The sequence below is a fragment of the Chiloscyllium plagiosum genome, unplaced genomic scaffold, assembly GCF_037043375.1.
Source record: "Chiloscyllium plagiosum isolate Xiang-an unplaced genomic scaffold, Cpla_swu_hap1 HiC_scaffold_16, whole genome shotgun sequence".
NCBI lineage: Eukaryota > Metazoa > Chordata > Chondrichthyes > Orectolobiformes > Hemiscylliidae > Chiloscyllium > Chiloscyllium plagiosum.
In genome coordinates, this window is record NW_028270154.1 from 89,050,570 (window position 1) to 89,078,004 (window position 27,435).

Here is a 27,435-nt window from a genome sequence, read left to right on the forward strand (position 1 = left end):
GCATCTGCAGTTCTCACCTTCTTCACGTGGAGGTCCGAACACTGCACGCTGTGGGAAACAGTCAATCAAAGGTGCTTTTCCCAGAATTTGACAATTCATGACCAGACGCAGGGATTAGTTTACTACCTAACCCAAGGTGATCGCCAGTCACTCAAAGCAGAAGAGCCAGTGGAAGACTCTTGAAGAAAGCAGAATCATGGTGAGTGGGGAATCACGGTGAGTGAGGTATCGCTGTGAGTGGGGAATCACGGTGAGTGAGGTATCGCGGTGAGTGGGGAATCACGGTGAGTGAGGTATCGCTGTGAGTGGGGAATCACGGTGAGTGAGGTATCGCGGTGAGTGGGGAATCACGGTGAGTGAGGTATCACAGTGAGTGAGGTATCGCTGTGAGTGGGGAATCACGGTGAGTGAGGTATCGCTGTGAGTAGGGAATCACGGTGAGTGAGATATCGCGGTGAGTGGGGAATCACGGTGAGTGAGGTATCGCTGTGAGTGAGGTATCGCTGTGAGTGGGGAATCACGGTGAGTGAGGTATCGCGGTGAGTGGGGAATCACGGTGAGTGAGGTATCGCGGTAAGTGGGGAATCACGGTGAGTGAGGTATCGCTGTGAGTGGGGAATCACGGTGAGTGAGGTATCGTGGTGAGTGGGGAATCACGGTGAGTGAGGTATCGCGGTGAGTGGGGAGTCATGGTGAGTGAGGTATCGCGGTGAGTAGGGAATCACGGTGAGTGAGGTATCGCGGTGAGTGAGGAATCACGGTGAGTGAGATATCGCGGTGAGTAGGGAATCACGGTGAGTGAGATATCGCGGTGAGTGGGGAATCACGGTGAGTGAGGTATCGCGGTGAGTGGGGAATCACGGTGAGGTATCACTGTGAGTAGGGAATCACGGTGTGTGAGGTATCGCTGTGAGTGGGGAATCACGGTGAGTGAGGTATCGCGGTGAGTGGGGAATCACGGTGAGTGAGGTATCGCTGTGAGTGGGGAATCACAGTGAGTGAGGTATCGCGGTGAGTGGGGAATCACGGTGAGTGAGATATCGCGGTGAGTGGGGAATCACGGTGAGTGAGATATCGCGGTGAGTGGGGAATCACGGTGAGTGAGGTATCGCTGTGAGTGAGGTATCGCTGTGAGTGGGGAATCACGGTGAGTGAGGTATCGCGGTGAGTGGGGAATCACGGTGAGTGAGGTATCGCGGTGAGTGGGGAATCACGGTGAGTGAGATATCGCGGTGAGTGGGGAATCACGGTGAGTGAGATATCGCGGTGAGTGGGGAATCACGGTGAGTGAGGTATCACAGTGAGTGAGGTATCACTGTGAGTAGGGAATCACGGTGTGTGAGGTATCGCTGTGAGTGGAGAATCGCGGTGAGTGAGGTATCGCGGTGAGTGGGGAATCACGGTGAGTGAGGTATCGCTGTGAGTGGAGAATCGCGGTGAGTGAGGTATCGCGGTGAGTGGGGAATCACGGTGAGTGAGGTATTGCTGTGAGTGAGGTATCGCTGTGAGTGGGGAATCACGGTGAGTGAGGTATCGCTGTGAGTGGGGAATCACGGTGAGTGAGGTATCGCGGTGAGTGGGGAATCACGGTGAGTGAGGTATCGCGGTGAGTGGGGAATCACGGTGAGTGAGGTATCGCGGTGAGTGGGGAGTCATGGTGAGTGAGGTATCGCGGTGAGTGAGGAATTGCAGTGAGTGGAGAATCGCGGTGAGTGGGGAATCACGGTGAGTGAGATATCGCGGTGAGTAGGGAATCACAGTGAGTGAGGAATCGCGGTGAGTGGGGAGTCATGGTGAGTGAGGTATCGCGGTGAGTGGGGAATCACGGTGAGTGAGGTATCGCTGTGAGTGGGGAATCACGGTGAGTGAGATATCGCGTTGAGTAGGGAATCACGGTGAGTGAGATATCGCGGTGAGTGGGGAATCACGGTGAGTGAGGTATCGCGGTGAGTGGGGAGTCACGGTGAGGTATCACTGTGAGTAGGGAATCACGGTGAGTGAGGTATCGCTGTGAGTGGAGAATCACGGTGAGTGAGGTATCGGGGTGAGTGGGGAATCACGGTGAGTGAGGTATCGCGGTGAGTGGGGAGTCATGGTGAGTGAGGTATCGCGGTGAGTAGGGAATCACGGTGAGTGAGGTATCGCGGTGAGTGGGGAATCACGGTGAGTGAGATATCGCGTTGAGTAGGGAATCACGGTGAGTGAGATATCGCGGTGAGTGGGGAATCACGGTGAGTGAGGTATCGCGGTGAGTGGGGAGTCACGGTGAGGTATCACTGTGAGTAGGGAATCACGGTGAGTGAGATATCGCGTTGAGTAGGGAATCACGGTGAGTGAGGTATCGCGGTGAGTGGGGAGTCATGGTGAGTGAGGTATCGCGGTGAGTGGGGAATCACGGTGAGTGAGGTATCGCTGTGAGTGGGGAATCACGGTGAGTGAGGTATCGCGGTGAGTGGGGAATCACGGTGAGTGAGGTATCGCTGTGAGTGGGGAATCATGGTGAGTGAGGTATCGCGGTGAGTGGGGAATCACGGTGAGTGAGGTATCACAGTGAGTGAGGTATCGCTGTGAGTGGGGAATCACGGTGAGTGAGGTATCGCGGTGAGTGGGGAATCACGGTGAGTGAGGAATTGAGGTAACTAAGGAATTGTGCTGAGTGGGGAGTCACGGTAAGTGGGGAAGATCACGGTAAGAGGGGAATCACGGTGAATGGGGAATCGCGGTGAGTGGGGAATCGCGGTGAGTGGGGAATCACGGTGAGTGGGAAATCGTGGTGAGTGGGAAATCGTGGTGAGTGGGAAATCGTGGTGAGTGGGAAATGTGGTGAGTGGGGAATCGCGGTAAGTGGGGAATCGCGGTGAGTAGCAAATCGTGGTGAGTGGGGAATCTCGGAGAGTGGGGAATCGCAGTGAGTGGGGAATCACGGTGACTGAGGAATCGTGGTGAGTGGGGAATCGCAGTGAATGGGGAATCGCGGTGAGTGTGGAATCACAGTGAGTGAGGAATCGCAGTGAGAGAGGAATCGCGGTGAGTGGGGAATCGCGGTGAGTGGGGAATCATGGTGAGTGGGGAATCACAGTGAGTGAGGAATCGTAGTGAGTGAGGAATCGCGGTGAGTGGGGAATCGCGGTGAGTAGGGAATCACGGTGAGTGGGGAATCATGGTGAGTGAGGAATCATGGTGAGTGGGGAATCGCGGTGAGTGGGGAATCACAGTGAGTGGGGAATCACGGTGAGTGAGGAATCATGGTGAGTGGGGAATCGCGGTGAGTGGGGAATCACGGTGAGTGGGGAATCATGGTGAGTGGGGAATCGCGGTGAGTGAGGAATTACGGTGAGTGGGGAATCACGGTGAGTGAGGTATCGCTGTGAGTGGGGAATCACGGTGAGTGAGGTATCGCGGTGAGTGGGGAATCACGGTGAGTGAGGTATCACAGTGAGTGAGGTATCGCTGTGAGTGGGGAATCACGGTGAGTGAGGTATCGCGGTGAGTGGGGAATCACGGTGAGTGAGGTATCGCTGTGAGTGGGGAATCACGGTGAGTGAGGTATCGCGGTGAGTGGGGAATCACGGTGAGTGAGGTATCACAGTGAGTGAGGTATCGCTGTGAGTGGGGAATCACGGTGAGTGAGGTATCGCGGTGAGTGGGGAATCACAGTGAGTGAGGTATCGCGGTGAATGGGGAATCATGGTGAGTGAGGAATTGCAGTGAGTGGGGGATCATGATGAGTGGGGAAGATCACGGTGAGTGGGGGATCATGGTGAACGGGAAATTGCACTAAGTGGGAAATTGTGGTAAGTTTGGAATCACAATAAGTGAGGAAAGTCACGGTGAATGGGGAATTGCGGTGAGTGAGGAATTGAGATAACTAAGGAATTGTGGTGAGTAGGGAGTCATGGTAAGTGGGGAAGATCACGGTAAGAGGGGAATCACGGTGAATGGGGAATCGCGGTGAGTGGGGAATCACGGTGAGTGGGAAATCGTGGTGAGTGGGAAATCATGGTGAGTGGGAAATCGTGGTGAGTGGGGAATCGCGGTAAGTGGGGAATCGCGGTGAGTAGCAAATTATGGTGAGTGGGGAATCTCGGAGAGTGGGGAATCGCGGTGAGTGGGGAATCACGATGAGTGAGGAATTGCGGTGAGTGGAGAATTGCGGTGAGTGAGGAATCGCAGTGAGTCGGGAATCGCGGTGAGTGGGGAATCACGGTGAGTGGGGAATCGCGGTGAGTGGGGAATCACGGTGAGTGGGGAATCATAGTGAGTGAGGAATCACGGTGAGTGGGGTATCACAGTGATGAGGATCACGGTGAGTCGGGAATCACGGTGAGTCGGGAATCGCAGTGAGTCGGGAATCGCGGTGAGTGGTGAATTGCAGTGTGTGGGGAATCATGGTGAGTGGGGAATCACAGTGAGTGAGGAATCGCAGTGAGTGGGGAATCGCGGTGAGTGAGGAATCGCAGTGAGTGGGGAATCGCGGAGAGTGGGGAATCACGGTGAGTGGGGAATCACAGTGAGTGAGGAATCGCGGTGAGTAGGGAATCACAGTGAGTGGGGAATCACGGTGAGTGGGGTATCACAGTGATGAGGATCACGGTGAGTCGGGAATCACGGTGAGTGGGGAAACGCGGTGAGTAGGGAATCACGGTGAGTAGGGAATCACGGTGAGTGGGGAATCACGGTGAGTGAGGAATTGCAGTGAGTGGAGAATCGCGGTGAGTGGGGAATCACAGTGAGTGAGGAATAGCGGTGAGTGCGGAATCGCTGTGAGTGGGGTATCGCTGTGAGTGGGGAATCATGGTGAGTGAGGTATCGCGGTGAGTGGGGAATCACGGTGAGTGGGGAATCACGGTGAGTGAAGAAGTGCGGTGAGTGGGGAATCGCGGTGAGTGAAGAATTGCGGTGAGTGGGGGATCATGATGAGTGGGGAATCACGATAAGTGGGGAAGATCACGGTGAGTGGGGGATCATGGTGAGCGGGAAATTGCTCTAAGTGGGAAATTGTGGTAAGTTTGGAATCACAGTAAGTGGGGAAAGTCACGGTGAATGGGGAATCGCGGTGAGTGAGGAATTGAGGTAACTAAGGAATTGTGCTGAGTGGGGAGTCACGGTAAGTGGGGAAGATCACGGTAAGAGGGGAATCACGGTGAATGGGGAATCGCGGTGAGTGGGGAATCGCGGTGAGTGGGGAATCACGGTGAGTGGGAAATCGTGGTGAGTGGGAAATCGTGGTGAGTGGGAAATCGTGGTGAGTGGGAAATCGCGGTAAGTGGGGAATCGCAGTGAGTAGCAAATCATGGTGAGTGGGGAATCTCGGAGAGTGGGGAATCGCAGTGAGTGGGGAATCACGGTGACTGAGGAATCGTGGTGAGTGGGGAATCGCAGTGAATGGGGAATCGCGGTGAGTGTGGAATCACAGTGAGTGAGGAATCGCAGTGAGAGAGGAATCGCGGTGAGTGGGGAATCGCGGTGAGTGGGGAATCATGGTGAGTGGGGAATCACAGTGAGTGAGGAATCGTAGTGAGTGAGGAATCGCGGTGAGTGGGGAATCGCGGTGAGTAGGGAATCACGGTGAGTGGGGAATCATGGTGAGTGAGGAATCATGGTGAGTGGGGAATCGCGGTGAGTGGGGAATCACAGTGAGTGGGGAATCACGGTGAGTGAGGAATCATGGTGAGTGGGGAATCGCGGTGAGTGGGGAATCACGGTGAGTGGGGAATCATGGTGAGTGGGGAATCGCGGTGAGTGAGGAATTACGGTGAGTGGGGAATTGCGGTGAGTGGGGAATCGCGGTGAGTGGGGAATCACGGTGAGTGAGGAATCATGGTGAGTGGGGAATCGCGGTGAGTGGGGAATCGCGGTGAGTGGGGAATCGCTGTGAGTGGGGAATCACATTGAGAGGGGAATCGCGGTGAGTGGGGAATCACAGTGAGTGGGAATCATGGTGAGTGGGGTATCACGGTGAGTGGTGAATCATGGTGAGTGGGGCCTGTTGGCCTATAACCTGGTGTTGTGTGATTTCTAACTTTGTCCACCCCAGTCCAACACCGGCTCCTCCAAATTATGACTATTGTACATAGCCAGCAGGTAAAGAATCACTCTCTCCCCAGGACCAAGGGAGCTCTGCCTTCCAAAGACCTATTTTCAGGAAGAACTCAACTTATGCAAGGGCAGAGAAAGTAATTTCCACAAACACAGTTGACATGGTGTCCATTATTGAGAAGGATCTATCACTCACATTGCAATACGTCATTTCCCACAATCCAAAGTATCCCATGGAGACCAGGAATTCCTGGGAAATCTCTGGTAGGTGGTCATGGGAAGGGGGTGGGTGGGGTGTATGGAAAATAAAGAGCATGAAAGCATGGGAAGGGTTAAAGCATGAAGACCATTGGTGATTTGTTGCAAGGGGTTTGTAGTATGCCGGATGGGATAAAAATTACTCCAATGAGCAGAGTAAGGTTGAAGCTGAAAGGTCACTATGGCGAGATGAGATAAGACCATAAGACCATAAGACATAGGAGTGGAAGTAAGGCCATTCGGCCCATCGAGTCTACTCCGCCATTCAATCATGGCTGATGGGCATTTCAACTCCACTTACCCGCATTCTCCCCATAGCCCTTAATTCCTTGTGACATCAAGAATTTATCAATCTCTGCCTTGAAGACATTTAGCGTCCCGGCCTCCACTGCACTCCACGGCAATGAATTCCACAGGCCCACCACTCTCTGGCTGAAGAAATGTCTCCGCATTTCTGTTCTGAATTTACCCCCTCTAATTCTAAGGCTGTGTCCATGGGTCCTAGTCTCCTCGCCTAACGGAAACAATTTCCTAGCGTCCACCCTTTCCAAGCCATGTATTATCTTGTAAGTTTCTATTAGATCTCCCCTTAATCTTCTAAACTCCAATGAATACAATCCCAGGATCCTCAGCCGTTCCTCGTATGTTAGACCTACCATTCCAGGGATCATCCGTGTGAATCTCCGCTGGACACGCTCCAGTGCCAGTATGTCCCTCCTGAGGTGTGGGGACCAAAACTGGACACAGTACTCCAAATGGGGCCCAACCAGAGTTAGTAGCGGTAGTCTCCATGTTATGTGTCATTAGGACAAGATTGGGACCATAAATATTTGGGACATACATTAAATATCTAATTAATAGTTAGTAGAGTCAGCTTGAGACAGGAGACTTTGTAACAGATGGAATAGCTAAATATCTATCATGACAGGTTAGTCTGGAATGGAAGAACACTGTAGCAGAGGTGATAATAAATATCTAACTGTGACATTAGAATAACATTAATGTTCAACTAAAGAGATAATGGGAACTAACATCGCTGGTTTATTGTGTAGCTAGAGTGAGGTACTTTGATTAATATAGTTGGACATGCTGATAAGCTAACAGAAAATATATTTAAAAATCCACAGACCCTGAGGTTCATGGGCATTCGAGAATCAGCTTTCTCAGTGTCACGGTTTTTTGTTTGCAAAAAAAAGACCTACTTCTTGAAGAACTCTCTGCGTCTCCTGGTGATTCTCTACATTTTCTCCACGGCACATGTTGGTGAGGCAGCACACTCCTTACGCTGTCTTCCCCGGGCTTCCACTTTTTTCCCAACGGCAAGTCTCGAGGTACTCGATGCCTTCCCGGATGCTCCTCCTCCACATTAGACAGTCTTGAACCAGTGATTCCCAGGTTTCTGAGGGAATGCTGCACTTCCCCAGTGAGGCCTTGAGGGTATCCCTGAGGCACTTCTTCTGTCCCACCTGGAGCTGGCTGCCGTTTTGGAGCTGGGAGTAGAGCTCCCGCTTGGGGAGCCTCGTTTCGGTCATGGGGACAACGTACCCAGTCCATCACCGTTGATCGGGGGGTGGGGTCAGTGCCTCGATGCTGGGGTGTTGGCCTGGTCGAAGGCTCTGGTGTTGGTGCATCTGTCTTCCCAGTGGATTCAGGGCAGCGTTGGTCTTAGAAACTACCCAGACCACAGTCATGATGCAGGAACTATTGTGATTTATGTGAGTTTGAGATATGTGACTTAGATATGAAGGTAATTCAGGAACTCTACTTCATGATTAGTCGACATTATCCTAGATAGCTATAGCCATAAGACATTACTGGACCTTTTATTGTACCCATGTTTGTAAAGTGGTCATGGCTAAGCAGTAGAGTCTGGGAGAAAGAGATAAAGAAAGAGGCAGTGTTGCTGTTGACTGTGTTTTACTCAGCTGAGCAACAGGTCTTCATATAAGGAGGGCTCAGGACAGTCTTAGAGTAAGTGGCACAGTGGTTCAGTGGTTAGCACTGCTGCCTCACAGCGCCAGGGACCCAGGTTCGATTCCCGCCTCGGGCGACTGTCTGTGTGGAGTTTGCACATTTTCCTCCCACAGTCTAAAGATGTGCATGTTACAGTGTCTATGGATGTGTAGGCTAGACTGGTCATCCGTGGGAAATGCAGGGTTACAGGGACGGGGGGGATGAGCTTTGAGGGTCAGTGTGGACTCAATGGGCCAAATTGCCTGTATCCATGCTGTAGGGATTTGAGTTAAATCACTAGGCTAGTGAGAGCTGAAGGAAAATCCTGGGTGATGTTATAAGCTATGGTTAAGAGGGCCAGTGTAAAGGCCACAATCAGTATTTGCTGAAAACAAGTGATCAATCTGTGAGCCCAGGAACAAAATGCCCCAGCGGCAGCTTTACTTTGGTGAAACTAGCATTCAGTTGTGTTTGTGAATGAGTACTGGAGTGCAGCTTCAGATTCCAAAGCTGTCCGTGAAAGGAGGATGACTGAGCTGAACAGGAGAGGTCACTGAGGCAGTCCATGATGCGGTTGGCCTTGAGCTGGGGTTTCAGGGCCAGGTCAGCAGAAGTGAAGAATTATGATCCCTTTGTGAGATGTAATGAGATTTAATGATGCAATGAGTTATTAAAGTCTGCGGGAAATTGCTGAGAAAGCCAGTGGATCTGTTTTGTTTACAGTTGCTATTTGATTTGTGTTGGGAGGTTTAACACCCCATCCTGTTCCCTGGCCAACATCTCTGTCTCAGGCTTGCTGCAGGGCTCCAGTGAAGCTCAGTGCAAGCTGGAAGAACAGCACCTCAAATTCCTCTTGGGAACTTTTAGAACATAGAACTTAGAACATAGAACATTACTGCGCAGTACAGGTCCTTTGTCCCTCGAAGTTGTAGCGACCTGTGGAACCAATCTGAAGCCCATCTAACCTACACTATTCCATTATCATCCAAATATTTATCCAGTGACCATTTAAATGCCCTTAATGTCGGCAAGTCTATTACTGTTGTAGGCAGGGCATTCCACCCCCCTACTATTCTGAGTAAAGAAACTACCACTGACATCTGTCCTATATCTATCACCCTTCTATTTAAAGCTATGGCCCCTCATGCTAGCCAGCACCATCCGAGGAAAAAGGCTCTCACTGTCCACCCTATCTAATCCTCTGATCATCTTGTATGCCACTATTAAGTCACCTCTCAACCTTCTCTCTAACGAAAACAGTCTCAAATCCCTCAGCCTTTCCTCACAAGACCCCCCTCCATTCCAGGCAATATCCTGGTATATCTCCTCTGAACCCTTTCCAAAGCTTCCACATCCTTCCAATGATGTGGTGACCAGAACTGTACGCAATACTCCAGGTGCAACTGCACCAGAGTTTTGTACAGCTGCATCATGACCTCATGGCTCCGAAACTCAATCCCTCTACCAATAAAAGCTAACACACCATATGTCTTCTTACAAATCCTATCAATCTGGTTGGCAACTTTCAGGAGTCTATGCACATGGACACAGATCGCTCTGCTCATCCATACTATCAAGAATCTTACCATTAGCCCAGTACTCTTTATTCCTGTTGCATCTTTCAAAGTGAATCACCTCATAATTTTCGGCATTAAACTCCATTTGCCACCTCTCAGCCCAGCTCTGCAGCTTATCTATGTCCCTCTGTAACCTATAACATCCTTCAGCACTAGCTACAACTCCACCAACCTTAGTGTCATTCAAAAATTTACTAAACCCTCATCCAGGTCATTTATAAAAATGACAAACAGCAGTGGCACCAAAACAGATCCTTGCAGGACACCAATAGTAACTGAACTCCAGGATGAACATTTCCCGTCAACTACAACCCTTGTCTTCTTACAGCTAGCCAATTTCTGATCCAAACCGCTAATTACCCTCAATCCCATGCCTCCGTATTTTCTGCAATTGCCTACCGTGGGGAACCTTATCAAACATCTTACTGAAATCTATATACACCACATCAATAGCTGTACCCTCATCCACCTGTTTGGTCACCTTCTCACAGAACTCAATAAGGTTTGTGAGGAATGACCTACCCTTCACAAAACTGTGTTGATTATCCCTAATCAACTTATTTCTCTCTAGATGATTATAAATCCTATCTCTTCCAATCCTTTCCAACACTTACCCCACAACCGAAGTAAGACTCACTGGTTTATAATTACCAGGGTTGTCTCTACTCCCCTTCTTGAACAAAGGAATAACACTTGCTATCCTCCAGTCTTCTGGCACTATTCCTGTAGACAATGATGACATAAAGATCAAAGCCAAAGGCTCTGCAATCTCCTCCCTGGCTTCCCAGAGAATCTAGGGAGGAGATTACAGAGCTTTTGGTGTTGACCTTCTGGACTCAATAACAAGTTCAACAATCTTAAGACTTTGAGGCACCTTGCCCAGTGTCTTTACCCCAACCTCCACAAATCAAATCTTGTTATCACTTATATACACCACTATTGTTCCCCACTAACAGTCCCCATTAGGAGCTAGTCACCTTCCCAGCCAGATCGTTATCCACTCCTTTGTCTTTCCAACTGTTTGTCTCTCTCTTTGACTCTATCTCCACTGATCGTTTACCCCTTCTCCTTCTCCTCCAACTTCTGCACATACTCCAACAATTTCTCAGCTACCGTCAGTTCTGAGGAAGAGTCCCTAGACCTGAAACGTTAACTCTGATTTCTCTTCACAGGTGCTGCCAGACCTGCTGGGCTTTTCCAGCAATTTCTGCTTTTGTGCTGGGAGATGTTTGATCGACGTCATATTTGACTCAACCTGTAGCTGCCACATGATAATTCTGGGGTTTAGAGTATAAGTTGCACTTGCATTAAAGGTTGGATTGCTGTACTAATGTCAGCATGTAATATTTATTGTTGCTTGTTCAAAACTGAGCATTCTCGAAGCGTTGTTGTCTGAATACATTGTCTGGATCTCACACCTTATTTACTTTAAAAATAATAAGTTATTACTCCCTGGGCAGATTGTATAAATCTGGCAGTTTGTTATGGCATAACAACATACTACAAGATGCTTGAAAACAATATATTAATCCACAGAAATAGCATTTCGTGGTCTTGATAACTGATAGATTTTACAGAAGAAAACAATTTTTTATTGCTCCTTCTGATAAACGATTATCTGGATTGTAATTGGCTTCTCAAAGATAATCTTCGAGTGCAGATCAAATATAAACCACCTCATAGAATCCCAACAGTGTGGAAACAGGCCATTCAGCCCAATAAGACCACACTGACCCCCTGCCCCCTCCAAAGAGTAACCCACTACCCATCCCTGAACATTATGGGCAATTTCCTATGGCCAATTCACATAGCCTGCACATCTTTGGACAAAGGAAGGAAATCAGAGCACACTCACACAGACACAGGCAGAATGTGCAAACTCCACACAGAGGGTCACCCAAGGTTGGAATTGTATCCAGGTCCCTGACACTGTGAGGCAGCAGTGCTAACCATCGAGCCACTGTGCCTCCATGCCATGGAAGTTATTTTTTAAAGACAACAGAATAACTGGGAGCATATTGAATGATAAATTCATTAAAGTGAGCTCCTCACTACAAGTCTGAACTGCATGGGCAGACCTTACATAATAAAATTGGCCCCTATTGCATTACCTATCATGAATGATTGAATTACATTCTGTAGGTAATGTTAATGTTGATAATATGTAGCTATAATGGTCTTCCTATAATCCATGTGCTTCAGCAATCTGAATGTTTAAAGTTGCCCTCTTACTTGATTTGTATACGTTGATATTTCTGACATGTTTTAAATAGTCAGAATTGTGTTTAATTTTGCCAATAGACATTGCAATTGTTTTACAAACTAATTCATTACAGATGAAGAACATTTTTGTTATCTTCACATCTATTGGCAGTACAATGTTTGAGCCTAATCCAAAAAGTTATGTTTTAAAACCTTTAGCAGTACAACAAGAAGACTTCCAATCAATAAAACTTACAACTTTGAATTCTAAAATTGTCCAATCATGAAAGTCACCAGTCCCCAGATGCATTGTACTTTATTTAGTTTATTCCATGCGTGGTTACCCCTTTCCTACAAATGGGGTCTTCAATCATTATATGTGTTCAGCACATTAGGAAAGATGTGGGGAAAAAATAAGGTGCCAGGTAAATGCAAAACCTTTCTCAATAAGAATTAACATTGTGACACATCTTCCATTTGGAACCGGATACTGAGTCACAGAAAAACTATACATTGTTCAGTGGGGTCATGGATTCTGGTAAATACGGAACTATTTCTTGTTAAGCACTGTTGCAATCGATGAAAAAATAAAGTAGAAACACACAGTGGTACTTTGAGGAGAGCTATACTCGAAGTTATGGTCTCCAGCTGTACCTAAATGATTGAAATCAACATCGTTTTGATGTTTAGAGTATCATTTCAAGAAGATCTGATGATTTAATAACATTTTTCTGAGTATTTCCAGTTGCTGAACAAAATGAAGATGAGTAACTAATGTTTTGGCAGCTCTGATGCCAGATTAATTATCTGTCAGTTGTTTCAATTTATTTTCTATCCTTCCCTGTTTTCCTCATATTTATTTATCGACTCTTTGCAACAAATATTCCTTCAACTTTTGAACTTCCATCTGTCTGAAGCGTCAGAAATATGTCGCGTCTCCCACATGACAGTGTTGTTTTGTAACTGATTTGTGAGAATGGAATGCCATCTCGAGATCGTCACAGGGAATATGATCGAATTCTGAGTCTCTCGATCTCTCTATAAGAGGATCACTCACCATGAGGACAGGCGAAGCTCCCCACACCCACCCCGGCTCCTGGAATGGGTGGGCAGTGGGAGAACGTGAACGTGGGGTGAGGAGGGTGGCTTAGTGGGGGAGGGGAAGAAATGACAGTTGGTCATACTCATGTGAAATACCAAACCTCTGAGTATACTTTGATGCCGCTATATATTCAGATTAGTAGTTCATTTTAATTCAAACTACAGTTGGTGATTCAGCATCGGAACACCCTGAAATCCACAAATTGACGTACTTTTGCCCAGTTTTGTTCGCTCCACATAGACCGTAGATCTGCAGCATTCATTGAACATTTTTCACTGAAACATTTGAGCATGGCCTTAGCAGTGCTCTTGGCATTGCTGATCAGTCTTTGCATTGTTCTGGCCCCCGTAGCCATCCTTATGAGTGCTTGCATCTATCTCTGGCAACTTCGATGGAATGGAAAGAGAGACAAAAACTGTCAGCTCCCACTCCCTCCAGGATCTATGGGGTTTCCAATTGTTGGTGAAACATTTCATTGGCTCCTGCAGGTATGCCAGATTTCTCATTTTATTCAGCTTTATTTGAAGGATTTGTTTGTTAGTTGAAGTAACTGTTATATTATGATTGGCCTTTTTTTTAATTTAGCTCAGTCTGTGTTTGGACGAATGTTACTGATGGCAGGCAGCTCTGGATGACTGATTATTCTATCTTCACTCTATGAGCTGCCAGAGGAAGTGGTGGAGGCTGGTACAATTGCAACATTTAAAAGGCAATGGGTATATGATGGGTTTGGAGGAATGTGGGTGGAAGTGAGTACTGCAGATGCTGGGGATCAGAGTCAAGATTAGAGTGGTGCTGGAGAAGCACAGCAGGTCAGGCAGCATCGAGGAGCAGGAAAAATTGACATTTCAGGCAAAAAGGGCTGATGCATGGCTTTTGCCCAAAACGTAAATTTTTCCTGCTCCTTGGATGCTGCCTGACCTGCTGTGCTTCTCCAGCACCACACTAATCTTAGAGGGATATGGGCTGGGTGCTGGCAGGTGGGACTAGATTGGGTTGGGATATCTGGTCGGCATGGACGGGTTGGACCGAAGGGTCTGTCTCTGTGCTGTACATCTCTATGACTCTATGATTCTTCCCTGTTACTAAAGGCCCATAATGAACAGTTACAAGCAACTGATTTACAGTATTTACATATCTCAGTGTCAGGTATTATACAGGCATTGAAAAAAAGACTCGCATTTGTATTACATTTAACACAACCCCAGTTGTTTAGTCACACATTGTTCCTTGTGTCAGTTTGCCAACAATTGTTTTCAAAAACACCACAGCAAATTGAAAACAAATGGATTAACAGCCCTGTTAAAATAACAAACATTTGAGCATATCAAATATCAAATACACCAATATCCCCGGGGAGCAAGTGGTTAAACAGCGAGTCAGGCTAGCAGTGAAGTCAGCTCTGATGAAGAGTTATCTGGACCGGCAACGTTAGCTTGCTCTCTCTCCACGGATGCTGCCTGAACCACTGCGGTCTGCAGCATTTATCGTTTTCAGTACAGACTCCAGTAATCTGCTCCTAAGACGTAAACAGCACTCTTCGGATCGAAACGCTCTTGCTGTTATAACACTGAGTGTAAAAGATCATCTCGGCTCAGTGAGCAGAGAGAGACCCCTCAAGGAAAGTGAATCTTGACCAAGGTTTAGACCCGTACTTTGTGATTTCTGGATGAGAATATTTGCCTGTTCTCACACTTAGTCTGAGAAAGGGGAAAGTGTGGCAATTAACACTTGTGCCACAAAAGTGCCCAGCAATGATTGTCTCCAATCCCCAAGAGAATGTAACAATCTCCCCTTGATTTTCATTGACCTAAGTTCACTAAAACTCCCACCATGTGCGCACCTATATTGCACAGACTTGCAGTGGCTCACTCCCACCGTCTCAAGGGATTGTATAATCCAACAATGTTCAGATCCTGTAAACAACTGATATAAAAAAAAGTATTGGTTACAGTCCAAAGATGCACAGGTTAGGTGGTTTGGCCATGCTGTAATTCCACACAGAGGCCCGGGATGTGCAGATTAAGTGGATTAGTCTTGGTAAATGTGAGGTCACAGGAACAGGATGGAGAGGTGGGTCTGGGTGGAATGCTGTTCGGAGGTTCGGTGCAGACACAATGGGTTGAATGGCCTCTTTCCACCGCTATAGGGATTCTACGACAATGTTGAATAAATAAAATTGACAATTTTCAGTTGGAAAGAAGCAAAACGTTATCTGCATTGCAATGATTGTTACTAAGCAGTTATTAAAACATTAAAAATGTTATTAAAACATTTCCCTATTCTTTCCAGGGCTCCAGTTTCCATGCCTCAAGAAGGAAACGGCATGGGAATGTGTTTAAGACCCACTTGCTCGGTCGCCCAGTGGTACGTGTCACTGGTGCAGAGCATCTACGTCGGTTGCTGTTGGAAGAACACAATTTGGTTGGTGTCAGTTGGCCACAGAGTGTCCAAGTGATCCTGGGCTCCAGCAGCCTGGCAAATGCCATTGGAGACATCCACCAACACAAGAGAAAGGTACTGGTAGCATAGAAACCTTCCAAAGGTCTAACATGTATCTCTCAGAAGCGGCAGGAGTTGTCAAGTGAAATGTGCAAGCAAGGATTTAATTTTGTGAACAATGCCATTTAAAGACCAAATTAATCAAAACCCATTTACTTCAGGCTCTTGAGTCAAATGATTTGTTGTCTGACCTTTTCTAAATGTGTGCTTATACTTTTTCCAATCGAAATGAGATTTAAAAGGATGTTTGGGGCATCTTTTTCACACAGAGGGTGGTGTGTGTATGGAATGAGTTGCCAGAGGAAGTGGTGGAGGCTGGTACAATTACAACATTTAAAAGGCCTCTGGATGGGTATATGAATAAGAAGGGTTCAGAAGGATATGGGCCAAATGCTGGCAAATGGGACTAAATTAATTTAGGATATCTGATTGGCATGGACGAGTTGGACGGAAGAGTCTGTTTCCATGTTGCACATCTCCTTTGGCTCTATGACCATCATAAGTGTAAATTTGCCTTACTCCCCCTCTTACATTTTCTGGTCTTCAATTTCTTGTTGCATTTCAGGCCCACGTTCCTGAACATTGGGCATGTGATGTGGAAGGAGGTGGATAGTCTTCCCCTTGGGTGTATTCCAGTCCCTGGCCAAGAGCCAAGAGCCATTCAGACAGTAGATAGAGGCTGTATACTCTGTGAGAGTCTGTGAGAGTTAGGGCTCTGGGTTTTAGGGGGTGGGTAAAGGGGGACTGTGTGGCTCGCACACTCTCCTCAACACACACACACTCACCGCACACACATACTCGCACACATTCTCTCACACTCACGCATTCACACACTCACCCAGACATACTCTCACACACTCTCATACAGACACACAGACACACCCGCTCACACACACACACACACACACACCTCCAACCCATGCCTCAGACTGAATAAAGGCATGGATTTTTGCTGCGAATTGTTTTTCAACTTATTTGTTGTTTCTATCATTGAGGTCAGAGATGAATGGTCTATCAGGTCTCATTCATTACTTGAGGTTTAGTAGCTGTTTGCTACAGCTTGACTGGATTTGTAGGCACAAGCATTGCTATAGCCTTGGAATCGCACGTAAGTCACATATCTTTCCCTCATGGACATTATTGGACATATCTTGTTCAAAGCAAACTTTGACATATTGCTCGGTTGCATTGTGAACCCTGACCCCCCCCCCCCCTCCCCCCCAGGTATGCTGGTATGGGGTTCTGGATTACCAGTCTAGTGATACTACCATGACCCCACACCTTCCCACGTTCTGTGATCCAAGGCACCTGTAGACAAGGAAACTAACTGGAATAATAATATTTAGAATATCTTGCGTATCTCACTTGAACTAATCTGTTGAGCTTTCCGCCTGTCCAATTTGATTTCCCTACAGTTTGTAAACATTCAGTTGTCAGAAATTACTTGCTTTTTATGCAGAAGGGAACTATTGCAGATTCTGGGATACAGAAATCAAAGTGGAAAATATTGCAAACACTCAATAGTCCAGACAGGATGTGTGAAAAGAGAGGGTTGATTTAAAGTAATTGCCCTGAAAGATTGAATATGATTTTCTCTCCCCTTCTTAAACCTTGCTGTCAATCTGATCTTTGACAGATGGAAGTTACATTTCTTTTAATGTAGAGATGAAATTTTGTGGCTGGAACTGAAGGAATTTGCCTGTCCTTATTGTCTATGTAGCAGTAAGACTATACAGTCTACTCTAATACTCTCCACCTGGAGAATTAAACAATGATGCTTTATTTATGCTGTTAGTTAGCATGACTGACTTGTTTGAATAGCAATGGTGTCAGGGGACTCTTATGATATTGTGGAAGTGTTCCTATCTCCAAGCCTAAAAGAGCTGTGTTCAAATCCCACATAGCCCTAGAGGGTGTGACATTATATGTCCAAATGGGTTGATGACAAATAGTTAGAACTGGGGTTTGTGACTGCAGATATTATCCAAGGTGAGTTAACTCCCACTACGTTCATTTAGATGGGACCATTATAAAACATATTTTGCAGTGTATGAGAATGGTGCATTTAGCACAGGTTTGCATGTATTTTTCACCTCCTGTCTAGTAGCTGCTATTCATAGGAATAGTGGGATTTCAGACTCTGGATAAGTAATTATAAAAGTGAGAGTATTGTTCAATGATAATTATTGTTTGAAAACTGATCTATAAGATACACCTTCCCATATCCTTGAATTTTTTGTCTGGTCATAAGACAGTAGTTTACTTAAACACCATGTAATCTAATGGTTTATACAATATCAGTGATTTATACAACAGATTTTCTATGAATTGCTAGCTCCTAATCTGCTGAATATTCCTCAATCCAAAGTGTCATGAGGTCAGCCAGGTGGATCTCATAGAATCTGAGTTCCCCGATTGGGGCTGTTAACCTGGTCCAATCAGGGAGCCCTGGCTGACAGATAGAAACAGTAGCGTAAGAGGTTCTGCTCACTTTGAGAGCTGGCTCTGAGGGAACTGGATCAGTGTCATGTACTGTGCACGTGTAAACGAAGGGGGACTTGGTGGCAGGATACCGGCCTTTGTGAAGTTATTTAACAAACCATGCCCCTTCAACATTGTTTCTTGTTTGTTGGCAGGTCTATGCACAGCTTTTCAGCCATTCTGCTTTAGAGAGTTACGTACCACGAATCAGGCAGGTGGTGATGGAGACAGTGAGAGAGTGGTGTGCCAGGGAAGGACCTATCAGTGTTTATGCAGAAAGCAGGAAGCTCACCTTCTGGATAGCTGTGTCTGTTCTGCTGGGATCCTCACCGGGTGAGGAGAAGATGATTGATCTACTCACCACCTTCGAGCAACTTACGAAAAACATGTTCTCCTTGCCCCTGGATATCCCGGGGTCTGGTTACAGAAAGGTACACTTTATTCTCACTGCACTCTCCCATGAATCGGGCAGTGTTGCTGAGGGACGTCTTAAATACTGCTGCAAATTCATAATGTTCTTTCTGTCATGTTAATAATCTCAGTCAAAACTTTTCTCACTTGAGAATGTAAGTTTTTAAAAAAGTTTTGAGATTTATATATGAAAGAACTGAAACCAACAAGGTCATTCTAAAAGATGAGAAACTTAACAAATAATCCAGGTCTTTTTCAATATATAATTCCAGTTACATCACACTATACACTTTTGTTATAAATTCTGTGTCTTACAATCTTATTCTCCACAACCACCTGATGAAGGAGCAGCGCTCTGAAAGCCAGTGCTTCCAAGTAAACCTGTTGGATTATAACCTGGTGTTGTGTGATTTTTATCTCCCTTCTTATTGATTCCTTAGGTGTACTTACCCCACACAGACTACAGAGGTTCAAAACCGGAGCTCACCACCACCTCCTCAAGAGCTGGACAATAAATGTTGGCCCAGCCATCAATGTCTACATCCTGTAGATGGTTAATTGAACAAATTAAAAATGATCATTTTATAAAGCAAACCCTCTAACTGATAAAACATTCCAATGTTAGCTTCAGGAGTCAGTAACTAAGACCATCAATGGTCACCAAACCACAGAAAACAGGAGGCAAAGAGGCAATAAAATATATAAATTCATGAATCCTTCTCTTCCTCCAGGGTATACAAGCTCGGGACAGGTTGCATGAATATTTTGGGAAGGTCATTGAAGATATGCTCCAGTCTGGTGCTGAATATTCAACAGCACTTGGCATTCTGATACAGAGCAGCAAAGACCATGGGATGGGTATGAGCGTGCAGGAACTGAAGGTAAGGATCAGTGAACGTACAATCCAAATCCAGGTTCTGGTCATTTTTGTTTTGTGAGGGGATGTGGAGAAATAGAGAGCATCAAGGTCAGTGTTTCAGAGCGCGGAAACAGAGCTGGGTCAGAGTTAAGAATTCCCAGATCAAGCGGAGAGTGGATCAATAAATATAGCATTCCTACCTAACCTCCACCTGGCCCTTTCAGCTCTGTGACACTTTTAAACGTAACTGAAATTCAAAACGACAACACTTCATGTTTGAAATAAAAATAAAATGTGCTGGAGATACTCAGCAGGTCTGGCAGCATCTGTGGAGAATCATAGCATCATAGAGTTGTGCAGCATGGAAACAGACCCTTTGGTCCAACCAAATATCCTAAATTAATCTAGTCCCCATTTGCCAGCATTTGACCCATCTCCCTCCAAACCGTTCCTATTCATATACCCATCCAGATACCTTTTAAATGCTGCAATTGTACCAGCCTCTACCACTTCGTCTGGCAGCTCCTTCCATACACACACCACCATGAAGGTGGTCTGTATTAAATCTTTCTCCTCTCACCTTAAACATATGCCCTTCTAGGTTTGGACTCCCCCATCCTGGGGAAAAGATCTTGGCTGTTTACCCTATCCATGCTCTTCATGATTTTATAAACCTCTATAAGGTCTCCCCTCAGCCTCTGATGCTCCAGGGAAAACAGCCCCAGCCTATTCAACCTCTCTCTGTACCTCAAACCCTAGAGTTAACGTTTTGGTTTTGGGTCCAGTGACTCCTCTTCAGAACTGACCAATTCAGATTTGCCTTTGTTTAAATTATCTGTGAATATGAGAAGCGCTTAAGAGTTAATTTAATCCTGTCCTGAGCTCTGGTTTGTTCCCCATACTGTAAAGGAAATGGGAATTTATACAAGTCTTCCTGAACTAACTGCTTTAATAGTAGCAGCCGAGTGATTAGAAAAAAACACCAATTGCAGGAGAAACTCAGCAGGTATCTATGGAGAGAGAAAGACACATGTTTTGAGTCCAGTATGACTTAGAAATCTGAAAAAGGGTCACCGGACTCAAAGCGTTAACTGTGCTTTCTCACTCCACAGATACCTGCTGAGTTCTCCAGCAGTTGCTGTTCTCGTTTTCAGGTCTTCAGAATCCGCAGTTTTGCTTTATTTACCAGTCTAGTCTGCTGATGCCTCACAGTTTCTCGAGCTGCCCTCTTTGCGCTGACAGACAGAGTGGATTATTTCCTTACAGGAGGCAATGGTGGAACTAATGTTTGCGGCGTGTGCTACAACAGCCAGTGCGTGTACCTCCCTTGTCCTGCAGCTACTGAAGAATCCAGAGGTCCTTACCAAGTTGAGGACGGATCTGCAGTTCAAAGGATTCCAGTCTGGAAGTGCAACACCACTGCGTCTTAGTGACTTCTGTCGTCTACGGTACCTGGACAATGTCATCAAGGAAGTGCTGAGGCTACAGCCCCCTGTGTCAGGGGGATATCGAGTGGCACTGCAGACCTTTGAGCTGGGAGTAAGTTGATTTGTTTTAAATTCCACTACATTTCTTATTTAATTACAAGTGTCATCTGTTTGGGAAATTATGCTGATTTTTATCTGATAATTCCCCTGTGAAATGGCTTAGAGTGTTCCATTTTTTGTGCTTTGGTCACGCAGATTTAACTGCTAAAGGAGAGCATAATTTCTCAAAGTGTTTTTTTAATCTGGTACTCACCAGGACATTGACAGGAAATGGACATGTGATGAACAGAGACTTAGTATCGCAATTACTTCCCCAGTGGTTGGTATGTACTATATTTCTGGCTTCACCAAAGTTTGGAGATTGATTCTGTCTAATGCTACTGACATACAATATTGCACCATTGGCCCTAAATATAGCAAAGGTTTGTAGTTCACAGATCTTAAGCCGCTTATAATATGTACAGTTGCAACACTGTTTATTACCAGTAGATGTCACCATTCATGTTTGCCGGTCATTTTCAAAATTTAGTAAAATTACGAATTCAATTGGACTCACTCTCTTCAAGACTTACATTTTGATCAATATCAAAGATAGACCATGTATAGAAAGAGGGTGCACAGAAAGAGGGTGTGCAGAAGGCCTTGGAAGAAAGTTGGGAGTGATACATTGTGATGATGCTGTGTCTATAAGAGGTGTATTTTGTCTTTTTTTAAAGAGGTTGCACAAAAGGTACTGAGTTGCCTGTGGCCTTGGGGGTTGTTTTGAAGTTGGAACAATAGAGGCAGCCTGGCTGGGTGTGGCTTGCTCTCGCAGACCAGGATTTTGAGTTTGTATTAGCTTTTCGATTCAGTAGAAGCAGCTGGAGTCTTGAAGAAGTAAAAGCTATTGATTGCATCTCTCTTGGTTACAGCTAGAAGCTGGGGTTTCTCATTGTACTGTAGGCATTGCATGTGAGAAAATCTGTTTTTCTGAATTTGCCTTTTTGCCAAGAGCTGTGTTCATGGATATTATTGTATTAGAACAGTTAATTAGTAATAGGTACTGTATCCATTATTCTGTTAAGTTTTCCAATAGAGGTGTTACTCTAACTTCTTCTTTCATTTGTTGTAACTGTAGTGTTTGAATAAATTGCGTTTCATTCGATGTCGAGTGTTTAACCAGTCAGATTCTATCTGGGACACAATGCCTTTGCCTTTAAAATAAGAAAAAGGTGGGATCTAGGCTACCTTCTTAAAATATTTTGAGGCTGTCTGGTCTGGCCATAACAATATTAAATCCTATTCAAATCCGTATTTATAAGCTGCATTTAACTATGTTTTGAATAAATTAACAAATCATAACCATGTAAATCTAACAACAACAATTTTCTAGAAATGGAATATTAGATTAATTGTTTCATGTAATTGAAACATACAGATTTCCAATAATGGAGTAACTAATTCAGACTCAAGAACCAATCAAACAAACGAAACCAGGGATATGCAAATGTGATCTGATTGATTAGGCCTGTACAATAACGTAACCACATAATTATTTTAGAGTTCATATTCATTCATTCCTGGCAATATGTGGCAAAGGTCTAGCCTATGCCCTGAGCCTGCACTGCTGCAGTGTCACCCAAACCATCTTCCAGTTCGAAGATGGGCCGTAACCGAAGGGGCTCTCTGTACAGATCGATCATTCTGATCGCCATCTTTGTGTGTGGCTCCATCAAGCTGTGCGTTGACCCTCTGTACACAAACACTAAGTGTCACTACATACTGACCCCAACGTTATGAAGGATGGACCTGGCCTTGCTACTGTGGAACGCACCAAGTGGTTGAACTGTTCTGTATCAGCTGTCCCTCCTGGAGAAATTTGTGAAAGCATACACCTTTGACCGCGAGTCCATCAGGAAGTGATCAGCACGCAGTGTCCTTGAGACCCTTTGGGAAAAGGAGAGGGTGGATCCTGTTGTGTTGCTCCCTGAGCAGACTGTCAAAGTCATTTGGCAGAATGCCTCATCACCAGAACTTTCCAACAAGCACCAAGGCATCGCTTGGCTGGTGGTGAGAAAGGCACTGTCTGTGAGATCCTTCATGTATGCCCCGTCAGGTTGCACCACTGCACGCTGCCCTCAAAGCAGCTGTGTGTGGGGGCATTGAGACCGTCACACATCGCCTCTGGAATGTGCCTTTGTAAAGGAAGTCTGGAGAGAGAGATGCAGTGGGTTGTGTTGAGGTTCATCCTGAGCAGCTCGTGACACAGGACTCTGTGCTCCACGGACCATTCCCCCGGACACACGCCGAGACAAACATCAACTGCACCTGAAGGACCACCAACTCAATGAGAGACGCTCTTTGATCTGCCTGAAACCTGTTGGTCTTCCAGAACAAGGAGTTGGCCCTGACTGAGCGTTGCAGACTGGCACATTCCAAGGTCCAGGAATATATACTGTGGGGCACACTAAAGCTTGGAGCAGCTACCGCCAAGGCACAAGGGGGAAAGACCAATGTCTGAGGGCTTCCTGCTGAAGGTGTATGGGGGTCTGTTCAGTTATTGGACTCTCCCAGTGCCTCCAATGTATATAAATAGTCTTGTCTAAGAAAGAGATGCCTTGTGTATGTTTTCCAAATATAAAGACGGAACAGAATCAAATTGCTCTAGTGAATATGTGAGTACATAAATATTTTTTCGATTAGAATATATTTCAAATAAAAAAGGTTCATGACAACGTGGAATATCTAGCTGAGCCAGCACCACAGAGGCTTGCACTGACTGGCCTGTAACTTCCTAGTATATCCCATCCTCAATTTTATAGCGATGGGACAGTGTTAGCAATCCTCTGGTCCTCTAGCATCTCACCAGTGGCCAGTGAGGATTTGAACATTGCTGTCACAGCACTGATACATTGTCCCCACCTCACCAAACCAGCCTGGGGAGGGGAGGGTACATCTCACACGGTACCTTCTCTACCAATCAAAGTCCACTTGCCATTCAATCAGTGGTCTCTTTCCCTGCATAGAAATGTTGCTTCCTATGGGATTTCTTGTGAATTGTTCTGATGAGTGCAAGATGGAAAGCTTCACCAAAGTGTGTTAATTTTCAGCAATACCCCTGGATGTTAAAGGCACTATCAAATGCAAGTTGTTGTTATTGTGTTACACAGGTGACTGAAGCTGGGGTTTAGGCACAATTTGGTTATTTAGAAAAACTGGAGCTTTAATTTGTGTTCAATCTGCCTCGTTCCTTGCCTATTTTGTTGATGTCCTCCTGCAGACTATGGCTATCTTCCTCACTGTTTGCTCCACAGCAATTTTGGTGTCATCTGTGAACTTCTTGATCATACCTCCTACATTTAAATCCAAATCATTAATGTACCCCCCAAGCAGTCAGGGACCCAGAACAGAGCCCTGTGAAACCACACTGGAAATAGACATCTAGAGTTATCCCTGTGCCATCACCCTCTCAGAGGCAGTACAGGAGAGGCTATCCATGTCTATCCATGCTTGAGGCAGTCTGAGAAAACGTGGCCAGATTGACTTTTCCTTCATTCACCATCTTTGTTTGGTTGCCTCAGTAACATCATGAAGTACATGGCAGTTTAGATTCCCTACAGTGTGGAAACAGCCCTTCGGCCCAACCAGTCCACTCCGACCCTCCCAAGAGTAACCCACCCAGACTCATTCCCTCTGACTGATGCACCTAACACTACGGGCAATTTAGCATGGCCGATTCACATGACCTGCACATCTTTGGACTGTAGGAGGAAACCGGAGCACCCGGAGGAAACCCACACAGACACGGGGAGAATGTGCAAACTCCACACAGAAGTTAGCCAAGGCTGGAATCGAACCTGGGACCCTGGTGCTGTGAGGCAGGAGTGCTAACCACTGAGCCACTGTGCCGTCCTAGTAAACCAAACTGATATCATCTAACTCCACCCAGTGTCTCCAATATTCTCCTTCATAATTTTTCACCATAGTGTGACTTTTTATGAAGTCATTCATGGGATGAGGGTGCCTATGGCTCAGCCTAACTTATTACCCACCCCTATTTGGCCAGAGGGCAGTTAAGAGTCAACCCTATTTCTGTGGGACCGAAGTCACATGTAGAACATAGAACATTACAGCGCAGTACAGGCCCTTCAGCCCTCGATGTCGTGCCAACCTATGGAACCAATCTGAAGCCCATCTAACCTACACTATTCCATTATCATCCATATGTTTATCCAATGACCATTTAAATGTCCTTAAAGTTAGTGTTTCTACTCCTGTTGCATATCTATGCCTCTCATGAGTTTATAAACTTCCATAAGGTCACCTCTCAACCTTCCACGCTCCAGTCAAAAAAAGTCCCAGCCTATCCAGCCTTTCTTTATAACTCAAACCTTCCATACCCGGCAACATCCTGATAAATCTCTTCTGAACCTCTTATCCCAGCGTATGAAACATGGAGAGATTAGACCTTTTATCCAGTACTCAGACCCATATCCATCATCAGGGATTGGAGTCTGCAGTCACCACTGGTTTCAGAGTTATTATTTAATGCACAATCACATGGTGTCCTTTTCAAAATATGTCAATGGATTTCTCACAAAAGGATCCAATGAACAAAGGAGGCAATGATGACAATTTTGTGGGTGTGAGAGAGAGAGAGAGAGATAAAGAATTGCTCTGTTATATAACTATGTCAATGTGTTCTATCCGTTAGGGCTGGCAGATTCCCAAAGGATGGAGTGTCATGTACAGCATTCAAGACACACATAACACCGCCCCTATATTTCAACAGCCCCACATATTCGATCCGGACAGATTTGCTAATGATCTAACAAAGGGCAAGGAGGCGCGCTTCCACTATTTGCCGTTTGGTGGAGGTGTTCGACGTTGTCTTGGGAAAGAGCTTGCCAAACTCATCCTCAAAGTCTTTGCCATTGAGTTGGCCACTGGCAGCCACTGGCAGCTGGCCACTCGAACACTCCCCAAGATGCTGATGGTGCCAGTGGCTCACCCGAGCGATGGGCTGATAGTGCACTTTTCGGCTCAGCTCTGTAACAACACTCCAGCTGCCGAGGTTCGTTTGGAATAGGTCACCTCACAATCGAAGCTACAATATATTTATCTTATAGTTATTTATCATTTATATCCAATAACATGACAGCTACTTTTGAGTTAATGGTTCAATTTGTTGGCAGCATTTAAATTTCAGTCGGATTCACAGATGTTGAGTGATTTATTCGGAGCACATTTTGGATAATGTATCATTCATGTTAGCTCGCTGCGGCAAATCACACTCATGGCCATGGAATTTATATGATAAAGACATGAATCTTTTCCTGTGGGGAGAAAAGCTTTTCCTATAGATCCAGGGTCAATATGGAGCACTTCCAGGTCAGAAAGATGCCAAAGTAAATGCAGAGTATAGGTGGCCAGCCCGTTCTCATGTACTTGTTTTAACACATTCCACACAGTACCCCATTGTACAAAGTGACCTTTGAATTTCAGACATCAACCAGTCTCAGAAATTGATAATGTGAACTTTGTGCAAACTTATGTAGAGTTCTGAGCCCCAAGTGGCTAGATGAGATCATAGAATCCCCACAGTGCAAAAGTAGGCCATTTGACATATTGAGTCCACACTAACCCTCTGAAAACCACTCCATTCTATCACTAACCCTGCATTTCCCATGGCTAACCCACATGTCCCTGGACACTATATCATGACCAATCTAGCTGACATGCACATCTTGGGAAGAAGCCAGAGCACACCCACGCAGACACAGGGTGAATGTGCAAACTCCACACAGACAGTGACCTGAGGTGGGAGTTGAACCCAGGTCCCTGGTGCCGTGAGGCAGTAGTACTAACCACTGAGCCATTGCACTGCCTCCATTCTACAGAATCGGTTTTGTTCATCCTTTTCTGCGAGTTGGTTAATACCCCCACTGACAGCAATGTACTCCGTGTCTCAATCTGTGAAGTTAGCCAGGGTACAGGAAGAATTAAAAGTTCTTGAAACCTCACATTTCATTTGACGTTATACTGTGTGTCTCCATCTATTACACGAACGGTAGGTGTGTTACGTACAAGAAACCTACAGAACTGGAGATAGGTATTTCCTTTGGCACTGCAGAGCAGAGTGAATTGATAGGTATTGATATTAGATTACACTGGGTACCCATGCTGCCTGTAGCAGACACATGTTGCCTGTTGGCCCATCTTGAATAGATTTTCTTCATTTATGTTTTCATGATGCTAATTTATTTAAGAAGATTAAAGGATTTTTACATGCATGATTCTCGTCTCATTGCTTGAGTATAGAACATTTAACAATGTCACATTGAAAGTAACTGAACAACATAGAATAGCATCCTTACAGTGTAGAAACAGGCCCTTTGGCCCAACAAGTCCACACCATCCCTCCAAAATGTAACCGACTGAGACCCATTCCCCTAACTAATGCACCTAATCTCCACATGGGAAATTTAGCATGGCCAGTTCACCTAACCTGCACTTCTTTGGACTGTGGGAGACAACCAAAGCACCTGGAGAGAATATGTAAACTCCACATAGTCACCTGAGGCT

At 45.8% G+C, this 27,435-nt stretch overlaps 1 protein-coding gene and 1 long non-coding RNA gene across 3 annotated transcripts; one reads left to right on the forward strand and one right to left on the reverse strand.

The window, feature by feature from the left end:
• The first annotated feature begins 52 nt into the window (after window positions 1–52).
• On the forward strand, window positions 53–27,137 carry LOC122556960 (cytochrome P450 26B1-like). Of its 2 annotated transcripts, XM_087995509.1 has the most exons (7): window positions 53–199; window positions 13,483–13,619; window positions 15,424–15,648; window positions 18,270–18,545; window positions 19,257–19,406; window positions 20,651–20,923; window positions 25,565–27,137. In XM_087995509.1, the coding sequence occupies exons 2-7, from the start codon at window positions 13,491–13,493 to the stop codon at window positions 25,937–25,939; spliced, it is 1,428 nt and encodes a 475-aa protein (XP_087851635.1). In that variant the 5' UTR covers window positions 53–199; window positions 13,483–13,490; the 3' UTR covers window positions 25,940–27,137. The 2 variants fall into 2 exon arrangements, with proteins under 2 accessions (XP_087851635.1, XP_043560132.2); XM_043704197.2 differs by lacking the exon at window positions 53–199 and having other exon boundaries at window positions 13,187–13,619.
• Window positions 14,057–20,813, reverse strand: LOC148147592 (uncharacterized). Its single transcript, XR_015759832.1, has 3 exons — window positions 20,749–20,813; window positions 18,976–19,069; window positions 14,057–15,285 (listed from the first exon to the last, which is right to left on the reverse strand). It is a non-coding gene; the product is annotated as an uncharacterized LOC148147592 (long non-coding RNA).
• Window positions 27,138–27,435: the final 298 nt, after the last annotated feature.

Excerpts from the sequence above, each read along its gene's own strand:
- LOC122556960 (XM_043704197.2), top strand. The coding sequence starts at position 13,422 with ATGGCCTTAGCAGTGCTCTTGGCATTGCTGATCAGTCTTTGCATTGTT. Across the intron at positions 15,649-18,269 it reads TCCACCAACACAAGAGAAAG|GTCTATGCACAGCTTTTCAG; the intron begins GTACTGGTAGCA and ends GTTTGTTGGCAG. Across the intron at positions 18,546-19,256 it reads CGGGGTCTGGTTACAGAAAG|GGTATACAAGCTCGGGACAG; the intron begins GTACACTTTATT and ends CTCTTCCTCCAG.